At 31.6% G+C, this 21,593-nt stretch overlaps 1 protein-coding gene across 7 annotated transcripts in view; it reads right to left on the bottom strand.

The window, feature by feature from the left end:
* Positions 1 to 18,514, bottom strand: part of LOC145268281 (uncharacterized) — a 106,615-nt gene extending 88,101 nt beyond the window's left edge. For 6 of the 7 annotated variants that reach the window (XM_080123682.1, XM_080123679.1, XM_080123683.1 and 3 more), the window contains exons 1-4: positions 18,382 to 18,514; positions 4,088 to 4,165; positions 3,652 to 3,755; positions 722 to 794 (exon numbers count right to left, since the gene is read on the bottom strand). In XM_080123682.1, coding sequence (XP_079979808.1) covers positions 722 to 794; positions 3,652 to 3,755; positions 4,088 to 4,157 — 247 coding nt within the window. In that variant the 5' untranslated portion in view covers positions 4,158 to 4,165; positions 18,382 to 18,514. The remainder of the gene's footprint in view (positions 1 to 721; positions 795 to 3,651; positions 3,756 to 4,087; positions 4,166 to 18,381) is intronic. The other variant, XM_080123680.1, reaches the window with a different exon arrangement.
* Between the last annotated feature and the right edge of the window lie 3,079 nt (positions 18,515 to 21,593).

The following is a 21,593-nucleotide window of genomic DNA, read 5'->3' as shown; positions in this document are numbered from 1 at the left end:
CAGTGGCAATATGCCTTGTTTGGAAGATCTATTGTTTTATTAGTGATTCTGTGGTATTTAATTGCTAGGCTCGCCTTCGGGCCAAGATCAAAATGTAGTATCTGTTCTGATGCTGCACTTCACGTTTTTGGTCTCGGTTAATGGAGGAGAAATCCTTTATGACTGATACATTTTTTATTTTTTGTTACCAACCAGAGTGTCTCTTTTTGGGGAGCTGGTTTTGCCCAACATTAAAAAACCAACCTTGTGTCTTACTCTGCTTTTATGGGGAGGTGAGGCAAGTAAAAAAAAAAAAAAAAAAAAAAAAAAAAATTTACATTCACCTGAGCGTTGAGGGAGTTACCTGCCCTTTGTTTATTTACATCACCCTTTTTATTTGGGACATTTTTTGTTATTAATTTTATTTATTAAATTATTAATTATTATTAAATTATAATTTGAATATTTAATATTTTTTTGTGCAGACAAGTTATCCATAGATACGCGTTTCTGGATATCACCCATCATCAGCATGGCTAAACTTTTGACAAAGATCGAATTTGTAACAGTTCGATCGGAAGCCTTATGTTATACCACCAAAGAACAATACCTCGTCAAATTTTATGCACGATTTTTATTACTTTTAAATGCGAGATCTATTGTTTATTTTTTATTAGCAATTCTGTGGCATTTGTTACATCTATATAAATGACAAAAAAAAAAGAAAAAATCAAATACAAACCATGAACAATCTTTTTTTCTTTTTCTTCAAGTTGTTTAAGGAGAGCAGCAACTGAATTAGTTTTTTCAGTTTTCTGTCATACAGAGAAAAATAAAAACATTAAAATATACAAAAAAAAAAAAAAAAAAAAAATGAAAATGATAAATCAAAATGACGAACCTGTACAAAAGTGTCCCCACTCCTCGCAAAAAAAACTTTTTCCGATGTTTATCAGATTACCGACTTATATTAGCAGAAAAAAAAAAAAAAAAAAAAATTCATGACTTTTAAGGGGGTTCACTTTCTCATAACGTTCGACTTACTTGTTCCCTAACTTACTGTACATCTTTTTACAGACGTGTCATATGACCGGTGAGATTTTCTGTGTGTACATAGTTGTTGTGTATATGTAACTTTGATAAATAAACAAATTTTTCAAAAAAGACAGCCTTCCAGTCCTGTATTAAAAGACTCTTAAAATATTTTAGGATGAGCAGGAGATATTTGTTGATTTTTTTTACCGTTTGTTGTAAGGGAATTTAAGGAAGTTTCACCATGACATGTCGGTAAAGAGACGTATGGTAAGTTAGGTAGCAATGAAATAGAACATTATAACCATGAAGTGAACCCTCTGCTTAAAAACCATTAAATTTTTTTGTATCAAAATTTTTTCTGTTGATATGATAGTTAAGCCCGTAATCTATGATAATCATCGGATAATTTATTTTTTTAAAGGTGAAAAAAAAAAAAAAATGCATTTGGGGCGGGGGGGGGGGCACTATCGTACAGGTCCGCCTTCAAAACAAATTCAGATTATTCGGACAATAATTTTTATCTTTACAGTTCTCAATTTTTTGAGACGAGGATTAATTGCTTGTATTATTTGTATTCTTCGGACTACTGTTCTCATGTTGAGAGTCATCTTCACAATGTTTCCGTTAATGTAACCTCCGATTCTTCAGGCATGTCTGAAATTTTTCCGTCAAACTTGTTAATTTGCACAGAATTTCTAACGGAATCCATTCAATTCACAGTGACAGCAGATTCTCGCTCTGTCAGCTATGACTAGGTAGAAGTCTCTAGTACTCTAGGGGCCATGTTTATTTCTAGATGTAAATATCTAGATTTATTACTGTACCTTTGGAATAAACAGGACAGCAGGTGAGGTCCCCTTCCACGAGTGAAAAATTTATTTTCACCATGACTAATGTTTGTGCAAAATAAAAAAACATCTGAAGCATGGTTATTGAGAAAAGTGCAAGCAAACAGATAATTTGGGGACAATTTTACCCTTATAATACTCCATATGGGGGCAACCAGAGTTATCCCGGAAAATACGTTCTGGAAAAAATTTACTTTCATCATGACTAATGTTTGTGCAAAATTAAAAAAAAAAAATATCCAAGGCGTGGTTATTGAGAAAAGTATGAACAAATAAAAGGGAATAAATTACTAGGTTCAATCCCTTTATCGGGGGATCAACAAGGATTTAGTGGGGGGGGGGGAAAGGTCTATAAGCACCAACTCTCCCCAAAAATTAAATTCAAAATGCACGTGGGGAAGCTGTCTTAAGTTGCCATATTCAAACCCCCTCTCCCAATACTTACTTGTTTATAAGCACCTACTCTCCCCAAAAATTGAATTTAAAATACACGTTGGGAAGCTGTCTTAATGTCTTAAGCTGCCATGTTCAATTTAAAAAAAAAAAAAAAAAAGTTGTAGGTTACATCAACAGAAATGTGCAAATCGAGATGAAAAGAGTTGTCTGAGGAATTCCAATCAATATGAACATTCTTATCTTTGTTGTTTCGGTACTTGTACAGTTTAGTCAAGACATTAAAAAATGAAAATATTGAAAAAAGGTTATATTGCACATATCCGTTATGGAACGAAGTTCTCAAAAAAAAAAAAAAAGAAAAAAGTTCACTTAATTTCATCAAGTAGTTTTTTTTACAGCGAAAAAACAATTTGTTATGATACTGAGCAAAAGGTTCGATTTTTAGGAAGAAAAGCTAGTATTAAAGACGGGGAGGGAGTATCGGCGCTTTACATGGAGTTATCTCCCCGTGACGTGTTCAGAAAATTTCACAATGTCTGACTTCAACACGCTATCATAAGAACGTTTTTCCGCTGTAAAAAAAAAAAAAAAAACTACTTGATCAAATTAAATGAAATTTTTTTCCCAGAGATCTTCAGTCCAAAACAGATATGTACAATATAATCTTTTCTGGATATTTTCATTTTTTAATATCTTGACTAAACTATACAAGTACGGTTGTTTCTTCTGATATAACAATCAAACCATTTTAGGTGTATCTTTTTAAACTCTGAAATCTGTTATAGAATTTCAAACTTGGAATTTCTAAAACTGAGTAAAAGCAATTAATGTGAATAAGCGACATCAGGTCAAATTTAGTCGCCATCTTGTTTTTATTTCACTTATTCACAACAATGTTGACACTATTGAAATGTGCCTTTCTCAATTTTAGATGCATAATACCAACTGAATTTTTATGAAAATGATCCCTCATTTAGTAACATGTAACAAAAACAAGGATGTAAAACTATTCGGTGAACCTGAAGGAAGATTCTCCCCTACCTGTAAATGATTTCCTTTTCACTTTTTAATTTTTCCCCACAGATTATCATTGATTACAGACTTAACTTCAGGTTACCAAAATAATTTTTTAATGACCTAACATCAGGGATCACTTTTTAATTATAACGTTCTACTAAACTGATCCCTCACTTTCACATGCAGTCAGTGTCATGACGTTCAAAAGGTATCATATGACTGGTGATAATTCCTGTATGGTAAAATGGGTCAGTGATTTATAAAAAACTAAAAAGGCAAGATAAATTACTCTTCCACCTACACCCAGGATCAGATTAAATGAAGGTGAACATTTTAAAACTTGTGATCTAAGAAAGTATTGCAAAGTAAATTTTACCTTGTTTTGTTTGCTTTGTAGAAGATCCAGGAGAGTTTGGATCTCAGAATCCTTGAAGGTGGTTCCCTTCACAGACGACATCAGTTGGGCAAATTCAAGCATTTCTGGAAAGAATTACATGCAAGAATTTAACTACTATCGCCACCACTTAAAGTTTTTTTTTCAATAAAAACAAGCATATTCCATTAATACAAGACTAATTTTAGCCAGAAGGAGTTAGTGTTATCCAGTCAGTTCATAAAAAAAAAAAACGAAGTTTGTTTTACCATGTCATATGCAAATTTGTTAAATTTTGGATGTTTATCATAGACATAACAGTATATTAGAAAGGTGTGTTTTTTTTTTTTTTCTATTATAATGAATCTGAAGTTAGTCTGTTAATCTTATTCTGTGTAAAAAAACAAAAAAAAAAAAAAACAAATAAAATAAAACTTACCATTTTTACCTTTTGTTTTCTCAGGATGTTTTTCTTTGGGAGTTTGTTCCTTAATCGATTTCTCTTCCATAGCAGCAACTACATTTTTTATGAAAAAAAAAAAAAAAAAAAATTCTCTTTACTCAAAGATGAAAATTATAACTTATTTATAACTTATGGATGAAAAAATAACAAGATCAGACATGGAGTCAAGAAAAGAAAAGAAAAGAAAAAAAAAAAAAAAAAAAAAAAAGGGATCTCTACCCAAAATTACTGATTTTCCATCTCAGAAGTGTATGTAATGAAGGAGGGCGAGATAAAAAAAAAAAAAAAATCTGCCCGTTTTAAAGAAAATTCAATTGTTTGATTGCCACTGATATAGTAATATTTAAGTGATTTTCTGGTCTAAAGTATAGAAATGCAAAGGCTACAAATTGTTTAATGACTAAACAGAATTTTCCTTACATTCTGTAACTGCAACCTTTATATAAATTACGCCATCATTTTATTTAATCACAACTGGATCATCTCTCTTTTGGGTCCATGTAAGGTTTTACAGATAGTTTATCCATTCAGGCCCAAGGAATTGTAATTTTATGAGATCTTTAAATCTATACTATAAATCTCACCTGTCTGTTTAAATGTATGTTTGTATGTATGCCTAAAACTTTCAGACCTGACGGATTTTCACGAGATTGGTATCATTTTTTAGGTCGACTCTTCGGACAACAAATATCGAAAAATTGGCTAAAAACATTAATTCCTTCACCCTCAACTGGCCACTTTTCTACAAGGAGGGGTCGTTTTTTTTTTTGCTGACATTTTTGAAAGTCATCCCCTCTTTTCGATTGACTAGCCTTAATTTAAACCTTTTCTGCTTCCGGTTTGACGCTGGACGCAACAGCAAAGATGTCACATTTTTTTTCACATTCTTTTCCTCCTTCGCGGTACGTGTTCAAGCCTGGCTGCCTACTATCACCCTTTTTTCTTTTTAAATTTTTGCTCAACACACCTCCAAACACCTGGGCAATGCCAGGCACTCAGCCTAGTTCAATATAAAAATAAATTGGGTTCAATTAATATTTTATGACCAAGCTATATCGTAATAATTAGAATATGATATTACACATACATATATTGCATAATAGGCATCTTGAATCAATTAGGTTTCAAGAACTCCAGAAAAAAAAAAAAGAAAAAAAAAAAGTGACGAAAAATCCAATAATTCCATTTTTATTATCTGTCAGATTTACAGATACCGTGTGCATTAAAAGTTTAAAAGTCAACCTGTGCAGACTCGAAATCCTATTTCATTTTACTTATTTTCCAGGGCCCATCAAACCTAAGTAATCAGACATTTTTGTTGGCATAGACATGAAAAGATAGCTCCTTCAAATTGTAACACTGATGAACCAAGTTTCATCTGTTCTCTGCCTAAGGTTTTATCAGACCCCATCGAAGTTAGAAAATTTCCTTAGCCATTGGCAGAAATGAGTACTACACCCCCACCCCTTTAAGGGGGGGGACCTTTTGAGATGCTGAGTCTCCATTATAGATACCCCCCTTTGTTTTTACTTGGGAGTCACCACTTATCAAGGTCTGAAGGCCACTCGAGAATAAGAGTTAATGAATGTAAGGTAGTAGTGTAATGGTGTAAATTGGGTAGAATTTGATTATTTATGGGGATGGCTTTACAAGAACTTTTTTACATTGGACTTGAAGACTACCATATTGTATTCAAATGGCCAGCACAACAGTGTTCCACAGGCGGACAGTTCTGGAAAAGAAGCTTCGTTCATGGAATCTGCGTTTAGATAGAGAGTAGAGGAAATCATATATAGTGGTTCTAGATAATTTAGTATATTTTTTTAAGTTAGTAAGATTAGAGTTCAGTCGAGCACTTGCCATGAAAATACCAATAGAGCAGAGATGTTCACAACGTTTCTTCTGCGAGAAAGATTGCAGGGAAGAGAAAAAAGATCATCTACTAGGTTTAGAAGATGGTTTTGGATGATCAAGGCTGAATGGGGTGCAGTAAGCAGCTTCTGCCCAGATGTGGCAACTGTACCCCATTTTAGGAGGTACTCTTAGTAAAGAAGTCTGTGTAGTCAGAGATGTTTTGTCACATACAACTGATACTCTTTGGTAGTCTATAAACTCAATTTTTTGTGCTGGTAATTCAAAGTTGTATGCAACAGAACAGGATTCCTCTCTCTCTCATAAAATAAATAAATATACTAGCAAAACTACCCGTCGTTGACTGGGTTCAAAAACAGCCTACAGAAAATGGACTCTGATGTATGAAAGTATGATAGGTTATGAAAAGGAAGGGTTGTAAAGAGATAGCTCCGAATTTGGGGGTATCAAAACCAAAGCAAAATATGATGAAAGTAAAAATAAAATAGATAAACCCCATAATTTATTATACCATACCTGTTCACACAGAAACATTTATCACAATATTCTGTGGATCTATATTAAAAAACCTTGTTAAACTTTGTGACATATTTGCATTCAATGCGGTCAGGTGCAAACGAGCACTCCATAATTTTATTATACCATATTTCTTCAAACTGAAACATAATTATCAAAGTATACTTACGCAAATAGATATGAAAAGTCTTTATTAAAGTTTGTGCCTATTTCCATTCTATGCAGGCCAGGCACGAATGCAGACCCCACAATTTTATTTATACCATCCCTATTTAAGTTAAAACATACTTATCAAAGTATTCTTATGTACATCTATATCAAAAACACTTGTAAATGTTTTTTTTTTAATTTTTAAATTTTTTATTTCCATACTTTGTGGACCAGGCACGAACGCAGAACCCACAATTTTAATGAACTACTGTTCTGCCAGATCAAACATACCCATTCCTGTGTCTCAATACATCTATCATCGTATGCGATCAGTTTTCTATAATAGTCAGCCATATAGGAGCCTATTCGTGACCAGACACACACACGAGCGCAAGCCATGATTGATGGAAACTCCTAAGGATCCTGGTCAGATTCTGCAAGAGTACTGTCTTTTTCCCATTTTTATATTATTTTTATTTTTTTATTTATTTATTTATTTTTTTTTTACACTTTTGGGAGTGAATTGCTGTACTAACATTATAAGAAACATGCATTTTCTCTTTTTATTAGATTTTTCCATTACACTAAATTGAGCCACAGCAATACGTGGCAGAGCACAAGTAGTATATATATACATACAACAATAACTAAATATATATATATATATATATATATATATATATATATATATATATATATATATATATATATAAATGTTTTTTTGTTAATATTTATATTTCAAGCAGTCCTCCACTCTTGATTAGAAAGAGCAGCGAAATAAAACATGAAAGACGCTGGAGAAAAAAAAAAAAAAAAAAACCCTTGGAAATTTGTATTTTGGGCAGCATTCATTCCTTGCAACAACGTTCGAGAGAGTTCACATGAATTATTTTCACCGTTTGTGGAAGAATGTCATTTTTTTTTTTTTTAAATATGCAGTGCATTCATTCCAACTAGTAAAAAGACGCAATTTATTTCTAATATGTATAAATGTTTAGAAATCAAAACAACTGTGTTGAACAGTAAAAATATTAATAGTTCTCATAATATTAGTTGAAGTTAGTCTTCAGGAGGCCTCAAGTTTTGACAAGCTTCTGGGCTTGACCATCACTCCTGATCTTAAATGGAACACGTACATCAAATCTGTTGCCAAGGCCGCTGGAAAAATGGTGGGATCTTTCTATCGATCCAGTAGATATCTCACTGCTGATGCAATTCTCTATCTATATAAAAGCCAGGTACGTCCAAGGATGGAATACTGTTGCCACATCTGGGCAGGAGCTGCTAGAAAGGACTTGGCCTGCCTTAATAGAGTTCAAAATAGACTTCGTAGCCTCGTAGGAGATGTCCTTTTCTCTTCCTTGCAACCTCTATCTCACAGAAGAGATGTTGCGAGTTTGTCTCTGATGTATCGTTATTTTCATGGAAAGTGTTCGACTGAGCTTCAATCTATGGTCCCCCCTCGCCAAACTTTCACAAGAAACACTCGTCTAGCTGTAAAAACTATCAATAATTCCTCCCACTCTTTATCTGTGCCTAAACCTAAACGTAGATTCCATGAACAAAGCTTTTTTATTAGAACTGCACGCCTGTGGAATTGTCTTCCGTTTTCCTGCTTTCCGGCTGACTACAATATGGTTGTCTTCAAATCTAACGTAAATAAGTTCTTGATGAGTCGTTCCATATAAGTTATCAAATTTACCAAATTTTCATTACTAATTATTATTATTATATTGTCCAATTTCTACTGTACACTCTTTAACCCTTATCCTTGAGTGGCCTCTTGGCCTTGATAATGTGTTGATACCTATGAAAAAAAAAAAAAAAAGAAAAAGTCCAATGTGAACAAGTTCTAATTGAATCGTCCCGCTAAGTAATCCAAGTTACAAAATTCCCACTGTTTACTATGCTAAAATCACAATGACTAATGTATACCTATTAACCCTTATCCTCGAGTGGCCTCTGGGCCTTGATAAGTGGTGACACCCATGTAAAAAAAAAAAAATAATAATAATAATAATAATAATAGTAAATACAGTAAAGTCATACAAACAAATGGTGATGGTTAAATTAATGATGAAAATCTATTAATACAGTAGCATGAGTTATTTTGTGTTTCACACTTCTTTTTTCTTCCAAGTGACTCATTTAAATTTTATGACCTTCCATTTCTAGTAATGAATAATTTTACCAAGAGTTCTTCAGTTTTGGTTTTCATTATAGCCAATAGCACTCAAGTATATATATATATATATATATATATATATATATATATATATATATATACACACACACTTTTTTCCTTCATAAGTTTTGATTTCAGTTCAAGCTGATGCACCCAATTCATAAGGATATATATATTTTTGAAATAAACTTTATAATAAAGAAAAACTGATAGAATATTGACTATAATAATATATACAAAATCTGCATAAATTAAAATATATTTAAGCGTTCCAATAAATACTTTTGCAGTTTTAACAAAAGAGATACAATAATATCAGGGCGTCTCCATTTACGCTGAACATCCACAGAATGCCAACATCAATATATTACATATAAAAGAGCTTGCTGTGGAATTTCCACAAGTCCCGCTAGTTAATAATAATGTTAAATGTTTTAAGCACAGTCTCATAGTAAACCCTACACATGAATTTATGTGTATATCGACACTAACACACAAAATTGAAATGAATCAAGCAACCACTCAACCTTGCAGCCATTATACATACACACACACATTATTTTTTTCTTACAAGGTAGTCACCACTTATCAAGGCCCGGAGGCCATTCAGGGATAATGGTTATTGAGTGTACAGTATGTTATTATTGGAGATTTGATAAAGTGTCTTACTTAAGGGGACGGTTCATCAGGAATTTGTTTATGTTGGACTTGAAGACATCCAGGTTGTAGTCAGGTGGGAAACAGGGAAACAGAACAGAGTTCCACAGGCGTGCACTTCTAAGAAAGAAGCTTTGTTCATGGAATCTACGTTTTGATTTAGGCACAGATAAAGAGTGGGGAAAATTTTTGACAGTGGTTTCAGCTAGACAGGTGTTTATCGTGAAAGATTGGCGAGGGGGGACCAGAGATTGGAGCAAAGTATGATTATGCAGAGGGTCTAATGTGCATGTCTATCGTTGCAGGTTTGGTCTGTTCAACTGCAGCACAGGGCGGTATTTAAGCATTGCAGCGGGGCAAGAACCATGAAATAATCTGGAGTCTACAGAAGCACCTGTTACATTCCCATGAGTAGACAGCAGATCTAATCCAAGCAGATCATATACTCCAGAGGGAACAGGGTTGCAGCAGAGTATTGTAAGATTCATACGGCAGAATCATATTGACCCCACCCTTATTAAATTACTAAAAGTAACAATACATGTGAAAAAATTGAAATGGCTTAAAATATTTCAATATTGGTATATATATATATATATATATATATATATATATATATATATATAGAAAGAACTTTATGGGCTAAGAAAGAATCTTAAAAAGTTTTTTAAATCCAATTAAAATTAAGGAAGTTATTACTATTTTTGTGCCTCACACGTTTGACTATTTTTCCCTCTTTAAGACCATATGCGTTTTGTCACATTTTTTACACTACTTTTTCAGTAAAAATGCTGTTAAAACAGAAGATTAAGCAATGAAATTTACCATATAAGTGTATTTTTGTGCTAGGAATCAGAATATGCTACTGAAAACTCCAAAACTTAATGGTTTCCAAATAATCTGCAGTAAATGCACATAAATATGCTGCAATTCCTTAAAAATGCCATGTATCCAGTAAAAGAAAAGAAGTTAAAGAACTCAAAGCTAAATTGTAATGCCGGTACAAATAACTGAAATCGAAATCTAGGACTGTTTAAAAATGAATATATTGCAACATTTCTTTGGTATTATTGTAGATTAACACCTTCCATTAACCTCCCGCCTCTGACTACCTCTCCAAAATATGTGATTTTACTTTTGTAGGCAATTACATGTGAACACTTTGAAAAACTTTAAACAGGTATTACTTTAGAGTTTAATGTAAAAATGATTCCCCACTTTGAGCCATTCTAGCGTTTTAGGGCAGTTAATCATTTTTTTCTTCTTTAGGAAATGTGCATCTTTTTTTCTTGTTAAAGACGATTATGTGTGGTTTTAAGAGGGTCTTTGTGCAATTAGGAGAGGGTAGGGAGGTTGCCACTGACTTTGGGTTAATAATAGAGCAAAGGAAAATTATGTGAACACCCTGAAGACTTATAGAAACAAAACAAAAACAATTTTAGAATTTAGAGTGGGGGTTAGTTTCACATAAATTTAATATAAAATAATTCACTATTTTAAAACAATTCTAGCGTTTTAGGACAGTTGATTAATTTATTTTTTATGAGTGATAAATGGTGCACTTTTCTTTAAGGAAGGATCTGTTTTTTTTGGGGGGTTTTTAAAAAATTTTTTTTAGACACTTATATGTAGCTTACCAAGGAACTTTATTTGGTAAGGAGCTTGCCACTTGGCCTTAGTGTTATTGTTAAGGCTAAGGAAGGTTTTAAGAGGAGGAGGAGGAGGCTTGTCACTCATACCTAGGATTAGAAGGGGGATCAAGGGAGTTTTTTTTTTTTTTTTTTTTTGTAAGAGGGCGTTTGACACCCAAATTTACAGTTAGTGGGTCATAATTATTGGCTTTTGAAAATGTTATGCCGTAAATTTTGAACATCAAAATACTTTTAAATATGTAAACTTACATAAATGAGTGGTGTGAAACTTAAGAATTACGACAAACAGACAAAAATAAATTTCATTTAAAACAAGTGATGTCACCAACAGAAAACGTGATGCTTGGAAAACTTATCAAGTAATTTTTTCCTACTTATTTAAACACTTTCTGCTAAAGCTAACAAATCGTTCACAAATTTTGGATAAATTTGGTTTTTATTTTCAACTACCCTGGGTGCCCGGGTTTTTGGAGGTATGTGTTGAGGAAAAAAATTTTTAAAAGTGTTAGTAGGCAGGCAGGCTCGAACCCATACCACGAGGGATGATGAAAAAAAAAAAAAAAAAAAAGCCCGACACGTTAGCTGTTGCGATCATCGCCAAACCGGAAGTGACGGATGCTTAAATTAAGGCTATACAATCAAAAAGATGACTTGAAAATATTGGCGAAAAAAGCAAGCCTTCCCTGTAGAAAAGCGCCCAGTTGTAGGTGAAGGAATTAATGCTTTGGCTCAATTTTTTGATATTTGTCATCCAAAAGATCAGGCTTCCAAATGATACTGATCTAGTGAAAATCGGTCTCTGTCGAAAGTTTTTGTGAGACATATAAACATACATTTAAACAGGTGAGATTTATATTATAGACTAGTGGTGCCAGGGTGTTTGTGGGTGTGTGTGTGGGAGGGGGGGAGTTTTGGTAGGCCCAAACTCAAAACCTTGAGGTGAAGTTGGAAAAGTAGACGTGACATGTTACCGCTATGCTAAGAGGGCAGAGGAAGTGAGAATGGTTGAAATTAAACGGTTAAAAAAAGCATGTGCTTAAACAAATATCTAGGTCAAACATCACGCCAAAGAGAAATTAAATCACACTTAATTCGGGCTTTGTTTGTTTGTTTCCGAGATGTAGGGGAAAACCAGCTCCCCATAAAAAGGGAGTGTCCAAAGGAATAGCAATCGTCTAATATGAGGCCCCCCCGCCCGAGATTGATTGAAGCTGATTGCTTAATGAATGTGCTGGCACGAAAGTCCAAGAACACTGCTTTCGATTTTTAGTTTCGCTTTTATATACGAAAGACACAAACATATACTCAAGAGCAAGAAACAGTGCGAAAATAGTGTGTAAAAGTCACTTGAATAAAAGATAGACGACCTCCTTTCATAAATCTGAGATATTATAATCTAGGGAGTATATAAAAAGCTGTAAGAATTAGTAAAACCCAACCCCCACCCCGAGCCCAAAGCCTTGAGGTGAAGGTGGAAAAAAATTGTTAAAGAAAAAACATGACGGGACAGGAACTGAAAAGCACTCTAATTTAACGACAAAAAAAGTTGCGTGAATTTAATGAGGTCAAATATCACGCTATAGGGGAAACTTAACTTCGGCTGCAAGCCAGTTTCCCCCAAGATGTTGTTGGGCAAAACCGCACCCCTCCATAAAAAGGGGAGTGTCCAAATGAATAGCAATTGTCTAATTTGACAGATTTTGGCCGCATTGATATTGCTTTCTGAACGTCCCCTGGCATAAGTGCCAGGGCGCTGCCTTTTCTATGGATTCAGTTTCGCTTATATACGGGAAAGCCAAAGAAACACGAAGCGATTTAAAAAAAAAAAAAAAAAAAAAAAAAAATCACGAAAATAGCTTTGTAAAAGTGGCCCAAATTAAATATACATACGACTTCGTTTTGTGAATTGGAGATATTACAATCTAGGGAGTATATAAAAGTTCTAAGAAACAGTGACACCCTGCCCCCAAAGCCATTACTGGACATACACAAAATGTACACACACTAACACACATTTTACCTTATATATATATATATATATATATATATATATATATTATTTCTTGTCCGAGTGACATTATTTCGTTAAACTTTCTAGCTTAAGATGTTTTTTTTATTTCTCTACCTGGACTTCGGGCCAAAATCAGTGTAGTATTCTGATGCTACACTTCGCCTTTTCTGTCCTATCAGTGAAGGAGAAATCCTTCATGACTGAGACAATTTTTATATTTGTTTCTATCCAGATTGACCCTTTTTGGGAAGCTAGATTTTCCTCACGTTAAAAACTGACCTTGTGTCTAACTGACCATGTGGGCAGACAAGTAAATAGGAACTTGAAATTGAGCACCTCCTACAAATATTTAAATATTGATTTTGCATTTTTTTTTATATAATAATTGGGCAGATTAGTGTCCATTCGATTATAATCTGCTGGAAAAAAATTGTAAAATAATATATTGGGGTGGAGTAGGTATTGCTCGCACACATGAAGCAAAATTAAATCACATTCCACTTTAAAAAAAAACAACAAAAAAAACTGTTTAATTCACTGTTAAAAAAACTGTTTAATTCACTGTTAAAAAAACTGTTTAATTCACTGTTAAAAAACTAACATAATAGAGAAAAGTGCACATGTTACATATTTATAAAGATTATTTTCTCGTCTTTTCAACTATATTTTTAAAATCTGACGAAAAATAACGCTAGACTGGTTGGGATTGCTTTAATTATATCTTCTGATAACCGAATTAATTAAGCTAATTATGTTCTGATAATATGAGCAACTAAATATGTGAGAACACTTATATTCACATTTTCATTTTTAAAATCTGGAATAATATATAAAAAAAAAAAAAAAGTTTGTTTACACTAATACTATTGCTGCTGTTTCTACAAATAGCTTAGATACTTTAAAATAGAAAAAAAAATTTTCCAGGTATCATCATTTTAAATTGCTCGGTTCCATAAGAGAAAGCAAGTTACAATTTTATTTCTAACGGATAAATATAGTAAAAAGATTGATTTATTTAACAGTGGGTGTCCAAAGAAAACTTTTTTCAAAATTTTTCATACTTGTCATGGTGTTTTTAACACAAAAAATGAGTTGTCAAAAGAATTTTGAACACCTGAATCTATTAAAAGTGATATCTCTTATAGTTAATTTCCAAATTTCATGACAAAATTATTAAGATAAACGCGGTTATGACCATTTACAAATCAGGAGTCATTCCAAAATCTTACCAAAAACGCCATTTTATGATGTTAACATTTTTAGCACTTTATTTACTTAAAACTCTTAGTGTACATTATTTATTAATTCATTTGAAAGCATATTCATTTTTTAACAAAACGGTGGTATTTTAAGGACTTAAGGTGCTTTGGTTTTTAAAACAGGATGATTTTAGCAAAACCCAATTGAAATCTGTAATTATCCAAAGCGTTTTATCGTTCATGTGTATTGCTACTAAAAGTTAAGCAACATTGAACGTGGTCAGTATCAAATGGGTGACCACTTGGGAATAACAAGCACTGTTTGTAGGTGAAAGACAGTAAAACTTTCCTGCAAGAAGTTGCTTTGACTGTTATCATCTTGGTCATCCCTTAGATTGAAAATGGAATCTTCCAAATGGCTAATAAACATTTGGAGTTTTAACAACAATGGTGGTTATACATTTTTGTTCAAATGTATCTCCTCCGGTTAAAATACTTAAATAATGTATGTATTAACGTTTATTCATAAAATCTTATAGAAATAAAACTCGAATTGTTTATATGAGGATTCTATTATGTAAATTTTAAATGAGCAGTATAAATTCTTTTTAATACAAATTGTGCAATTTTTGATCGGATTTTCAAGTTAAATTCAACTTTTACAGCATCTTTTGTTTTAAATTGTTAGGTGAAAGTACATAATTATTTTTTCTTCGAGTTATATTGATTTCATTAACATGGACTTTAAAGTTTTTTTTTTTTCCATAATGTTACTGAAATATTAAACTATTAAAAAAAAAAAAAAAAAAAAAAAAGAGACAATTTCTGTTGCTTATGCATCTATCTTACAGGTCTATTTTTATAATAGTATTGGAGTTAAATTCAGTTTTAACAATATTTTTGTTTATTAAATTGTAAGGTAAAAGTACAGAAAAAAGTTACAAAACACTGTTCCTACAATGTTAAGGATGACTTTCTAAATAATGTTATTATTTCAGCACTGTACCTTCTATGTATAAGTACCAAAATTTGTTATTGTTAACATGTGCAATGCTTTATTTTGAAAATAAAAAAAAGCAAAAATAAATTCATGCGTTTTTCTTAGTACTTTAGTCAAATACTGTTATGTTTAAAATAATAATTCTAAGATTTTAAAAAATAATGACCCCATTATATTCTGTGATTGTTAATAAATACTGAAAATTTCATTAAAATTGGTTGATTTTCTTAATTTTGGTGAATTTTTAATTTTAAGTTAAGGGGAGAGGCCAAAATATTTATACATTTTGGAGATCAACCATTTATTTTGCATGAATCTGAAGTTCCCTATGTTAAGAGGGGGTTTATTATTTAATGACATGAAATTATTTCAGCATGGTTCGTATTCTACAAATATTTTTTTAATAATTTAATATTATTTGAAAATAAAATAATGTGATACCACTAAAACGAACTTTAAAAAAATACTCTTAAAAATAAATCATTTCAGTTTTAGGGACCTGAATTTCCCCATATTAAAAAAGCGACCTTGTGTCTAAATTTGCCTTCGAGGGGAGGCAAGTAAATGTGGACAAGTCAACCATCATTTAAATTTTTTTTTAATTAAAAATATTTTATTAATTTTATTGAGACATCATTACATTCAGAACATCTTTCTTCATAAACAAGTCAGCAATTTTAATAGCTTGTCAATAGTTGACAAAAGATTTTGGAGAAACATTACATTCACAGCAATTAGTTTTATAACAATTTAGTTCTGTTACGATACTGTAATTAATAAGTAAATTTGGCAAATGTTTAGGAAATTGACCCCCACCTCTAAATTCCACAATTTATATATATTTTTTCTTTTTTCACATTAATCTTATTAGGAAGTTAATTTCAGATTAAAACAAAAAATTTGAAAGTTTTTTTTTCCATGACTTTTATTGTCCAGGATCAGTTTTCAATTATAACATTCCACTAAATTGAATATTTATTTTGTGACCATCTCTTACGTGACCGATGAATATTCCTATCTTAAAAAAAAAAAAAAAAGTTCAGAAGGAAACTTTCTTCACCTCGCCTCTAACCGTCCTGTCTCTCTTACCTATTAGAAAAAATCCTAACTATAAGAAATTGTGAAAAATAAAACTATTTTATTTATTTATTTTTTTTTAAGAATTTGGTATAAAATTGGAATAGCCACTCCAAGAATGGATCATTTGCCAAATTTTATGGAAATTAATGTGTTACATTATACACAGACAAAACTTCTTGTAAACATGCCATGTCTATACTGACATATTAGTAATGTTCTATTTTTTGCGTTGGGAAAAATGTATGACTAAATATTATTTGTATCAAATGCTATGTTAGACCCGTTAAATTGTCAGACGTTTTTACTCATAACCAAAAAAGAAATGTTATTTTTTTTTTTTATATAATTATACAAATTAAACTGTGTATTTAATTTTTTGTTTGAATTGAATTTTTGAAACTTTTTTCTGACGCTAAAATAGGACATTACTGTGATACTTATTTTCAGCATATTCAAAATTTGTAACAGTTGTCAGTGAGTTGGAAACAAAATACAAATTTAGCCTAACCCCTTTTTTAGACGGTAATATTTACCGGTCACGTGAGAGAGATAGGCACATATATAGGTGTTAAATTTCGTAGAACATTATAATTGAAAATTGATGCCCAACACTAAAAGTCGTTAAAAAAAAAAAAAAAAAAAAACTCGATGTGTTGTGTGTTGAATTTTCATTGACAAAATTCTAAATTTCTTTAATCAGTTCTTTTAAGCTATAAAAGATTAAAGAATTTGCTAACAAATCGTTTTAAATTCGTGATTTGTTTATTTTATATTGCCTAATATTTGCATAAAAAGTTTATACTAAACAAACCTCTTTCTATTTATAGTTATATATATGTGTATGTATATTTGTTTAAAAAAATTTGCCTACCAAACTCCTATGTATACACTTGTATTTTTATTATGAAAACTGACAAAGAAATAATTCAGATGGGATCCATACAACATTTATTTATCTTTCAATGCCTCTTCAGAATGTAATTCTATGTATTTTCAAGTAAACTTAATTTCCTTCCAAAATCTCTCAGAATCAAAACTTTATCAGTCACTAGTGGCTCTTTCTGAGATGTTTGATGAAAATGCATATTTTTCTTGTGGAAATTGATAAACATTAAAACAAAACAATGAGAAAATTAAAATGTCTGCTAAAAGAGGTGATCCACATTTTTATTTATCTTTCAATACAACTATTGTCAGATATGGGTCAGAATGCTTTTATGTATTTTCAAATCAATTTCCTTAAAAAAAAAAAAAAAAATCTGAAATCATCAACGTCCATTTCCATGATGGCTCTTCTCCAGGCCTCTTGGTCTTGTGCAAGTCCTGGTTCTAATCTCAACTTCCTAAGATCATCCTAATCTGACTCCATGTCTTAGATGGTCTACTCCTCCATTTAAATCAATCTCAATTAACTTACATCTGCTGACTGGGTTTGCATTATTCCATCCTTTCAACATGTCACTACCACCTCAACTTATTCAGACACAAAACAAACATTTATCAACAATGAGTCAGAATGTTATTCTATATATTTTCAAATTAATTTCTTTAAAAAAATCTCTAAAATGATCAATGTCCAATTCCATGCTAGCATGGATTGGACGATTTTGCATGATGGCTTTTCTCTGGGCATAATCCCAACTTCCTAAGGTCATCCTTAACTAATTGACCCCATGTCTTACATGGTCCACCCCTCCATCTAAATCAATCAATCTCAATCAACCTACATCTGCTGATCGGGTTTGCAGTAACCATCCTTTCGACATGTCACTACCATCTCAATTTATTCAAATGCAAAACATCAAACATTTATCCATTTAGGCATACAGTTGTGCTTCTTGGCTGCCTCTAGTATAGAATACCATGATACTGAATCTTTTTGCACCCTTGAACATATGTGTAAAAAGAAAACAAAAATTTTTTTTTTTTTTTTAACATATATAATTACCTTGAGTGGCTTTCTTTTCCTTCTTGCTGAGTTTTTTTGTATTATTTTCTTCATTTGTAGCAACTGTATACAAAAAGAAAATAGAAAATATTATATTAAAAAATTAAAGATATTTCGGTTCTTATTTAGAATTCAACCCAATCAGAAAAATCTTGATGTACGTACCCATCAAAGAAAGGAAATGTTGGTACTTGTACAGTTTAATCAAGACATTCAAAAATGAAAATATTGAAAAAAGGTTATATTGCACATATCTGTTTTGGACTGAAGATCTCCGAAAAAAATTTCATTTAATTTGATAGAGTAGTTTTTTTTACAGCGGAAAATCACATTCTTATGAGAGCGCGTTGAAGTCAGCCATTATGGAATTTGTTGAACATGCCACGGGGAGATAACTATGTAAAGCACCGATACTCCCTCCCCATCTTTATTACTAGCTTTTCTTCCTCAAAATCGAACCTTTTGCTCGGTATCATAAATTGTTTTTCCGCTGTGTAAAAAAAAAAAAAAAAAAAAAAAACTTTGATGAAATTAAGTGAAATTTTTTTTTTTTCCGGAGAACTTCGTTCCATAACGAATATGTGAAATATAACCTTTTAATATTTTAATTTTTTAATGTCTTGATTAAACTCTACAAGTACCGAAATGTCATATTCCAAATATGACAAATTGATCAAGTAGTTTTTTTGTTTTTTTTATATAAAAACATTTTTAAGTGATTAACAAGAATTTGTCGACAACAAATTTAATAACTATGTACTATTGTTGAGTTATCTCCCTTTCTTAAATTTTTTTTTCATAATGACGTATAAGATAGTTAACTTCTCAGATAGTCATAAAATTTTATTTTTCTTAGTTACTTGATCAATTTATGATTTTTTGGAATCAAACATCTTCGTTCTGTGATAGGTATTGACAAAGATTTTTCGAGTTTGTATTACTATACACATATTTGAAAAGTTGTCAAAAAACAAATATATAACAAATAAATGTTATCAAAGGCAAGATAAGTTACTTTTCTACCTAATTGGATAATTTTTTTGTGTTTTCATTTAATGTAACATGTTTATTCAGCTTGAAAAACAGTGTTTACCAATGTATTGGAAAATTTTAAAATGGTGCCGAACTCTCTGCTGAACACGGTAAGTTTGAGAAAATGAGATAAAAATAAAAAAATATACAAAATACTGTTAGAAACTTACTCAATATATGTTACTGTGACATGGGCTGACATATATTCGGTGGGTTTTAATAGTATTTTGTATAGTTTTTTTAATTTTTAACTCATTTTTCCAAACTTATGATTGGCATAGCTAAATTTCAACCCTTTCAATTCCTAGCATAGCAGTAAAATGTCATGTTTTCTTTCACTTTCTTTTCTGCCTTTGGGTTCATCACGGGTTCAAGCCTCCCTCCTTACTAACTTTTTTCTTTTACACCTACAAACATCTGGGTAATGCCAGATACCCCCGGTAGTATGTAATGTATTGATGTTGGCATTCTGTGGATGTTCAGCATAAATGGAGAAGCCCTGATATTATTGTAGCTCTTATTAAAACTGCAAAAGTATTTATCTAAGCAAGCAGGGATCTAAGCCCAGTCAAAATACACTTAAATATATTTTAAATTTATGCAGATTTTGTATATATTATTATAGTCAATTTTTCTGTTGATTTTTATATATTATAAAGTTGTGATTTCAAAAATAAAAAAAAATATTTCCATATGACTTGAGTGCATCAGTTTAAATCGAAACGGAAATCAAAACTTATGAAGAATTCTCGGTAAAATTATTTATTACAAAAAAAATGGAAATTCATGACGATTGAACGACAGTCACTTGAGAGAAAAAAGATGAAAGTGTGACACATGAAATAACACACACTATCGTATTAATATATGTAAATTTATATGGATATCACAAACCACATGGAGGAGAGGAGGTGTTAGAGTAAAGTGGATAATACCACACACTGACTACTTCATGGCTCCTTAGCCTTCTGGCTATGAAGAAAGTGTAGTATCTGTTTTGATACTACACTTCATTTAGCAATAACGTATGGACGATAAAACACTTTGGATAATCAGATTTCAAGGGGGCTTCTGCTAAAATCGTCATATTTTAAAAACCAAACCACATTAAGTCCTCAAAATACCACCATTTTGTTTGGAAATGAATATATTTTCAAATGAATTCAATAATAATAATGTACATTATATACTTTTAGAGTTTTAAGCAAATAAAGTGATAAAAACCTGATAATAAAACAGCGTTTTTGGTAAAGATTATTTTATTATAAATGATTTGACGAAAATGGTCTAGGTGACCAAATGTATACAATTAATCCAACCCCACGTTCAACCCAATTAGAAAAAGGAGAAATTTTTAGTGCAGCATCTGCCAGAACAGATACTACACTTTGATCTTTGGAGCCCAGGCCACGGAGGACCACCAAGAATTGATTACAGAGCAAAATTCAGAAGTACAGGACATTTTGTAGCCATTTTTATATGTACAATGGCATGGAAAATCCATTTCTGGTCACGTCTGTGTCAAATTAGGTACATTTTTTTTTTTTCAAAATTGTCAGTGCAGAGAATTTTAGTGATGTAAGTAATGAATACGGTGAGATCACATCAGGATATTTTAGTGATGGGGAAGCGTTGCTTCTTCATTATTATAGTGAAATCTGAAAAAAATGAAACATTGAATTTCAAATAAAACCAAATGGTATGTACTGAATCGTCACAGTAATGAGAATACTAACTGATTTCTATATAATTTCGTTTGTCTATACTTTGTGATAACTCTTGGGTATGCCCCAAGGGGCTCTTCTGGGGCTCATAAAAACACTCGATTTTGGGGATTATTTTACCATATTTGTCCAAGATTTTCCGTGTTTGTTTATTTATCAGTTTTGCACGGTGCTGAACTCAAATTTTAATATATTAAAACCTTAAGGGACTTTTGGGGCTAAATGGGGTGGGGGGGGGGGGAAATGCTGAACTTAGTCACATTTTTTTATGCCTTGTTCACTGTGCACTCACAGGGGACTATGCATGCTTGTTTTTTTCAGTATGCACCAATTAGTAATGCATAATATAAGAATGCTGTACACGAGAAAATACTACTACTAAACTAGTATTATAATGACTAGACATTTTAGTCCATTAAAAGCGTGCAAAAGTTAAGACCTGTTGATTTGTTTTTT

Source organism: Euprymna scolopes, chromosome 43 (genome assembly GCF_053919585.1).
Source record: "Euprymna scolopes isolate OS-2025 chromosome 43, ASM5391958v1, whole genome shotgun sequence".
In the NCBI taxonomy this organism is placed as follows: domain Eukaryota; kingdom Metazoa; phylum Mollusca; class Cephalopoda; order Sepiida; family Sepiolidae; genus Euprymna; species Euprymna scolopes.
The sequence above is the reverse complement of the archived record's forward strand: the minus strand, read 5'-3'. Positions and strand labels throughout refer to the sequence as shown.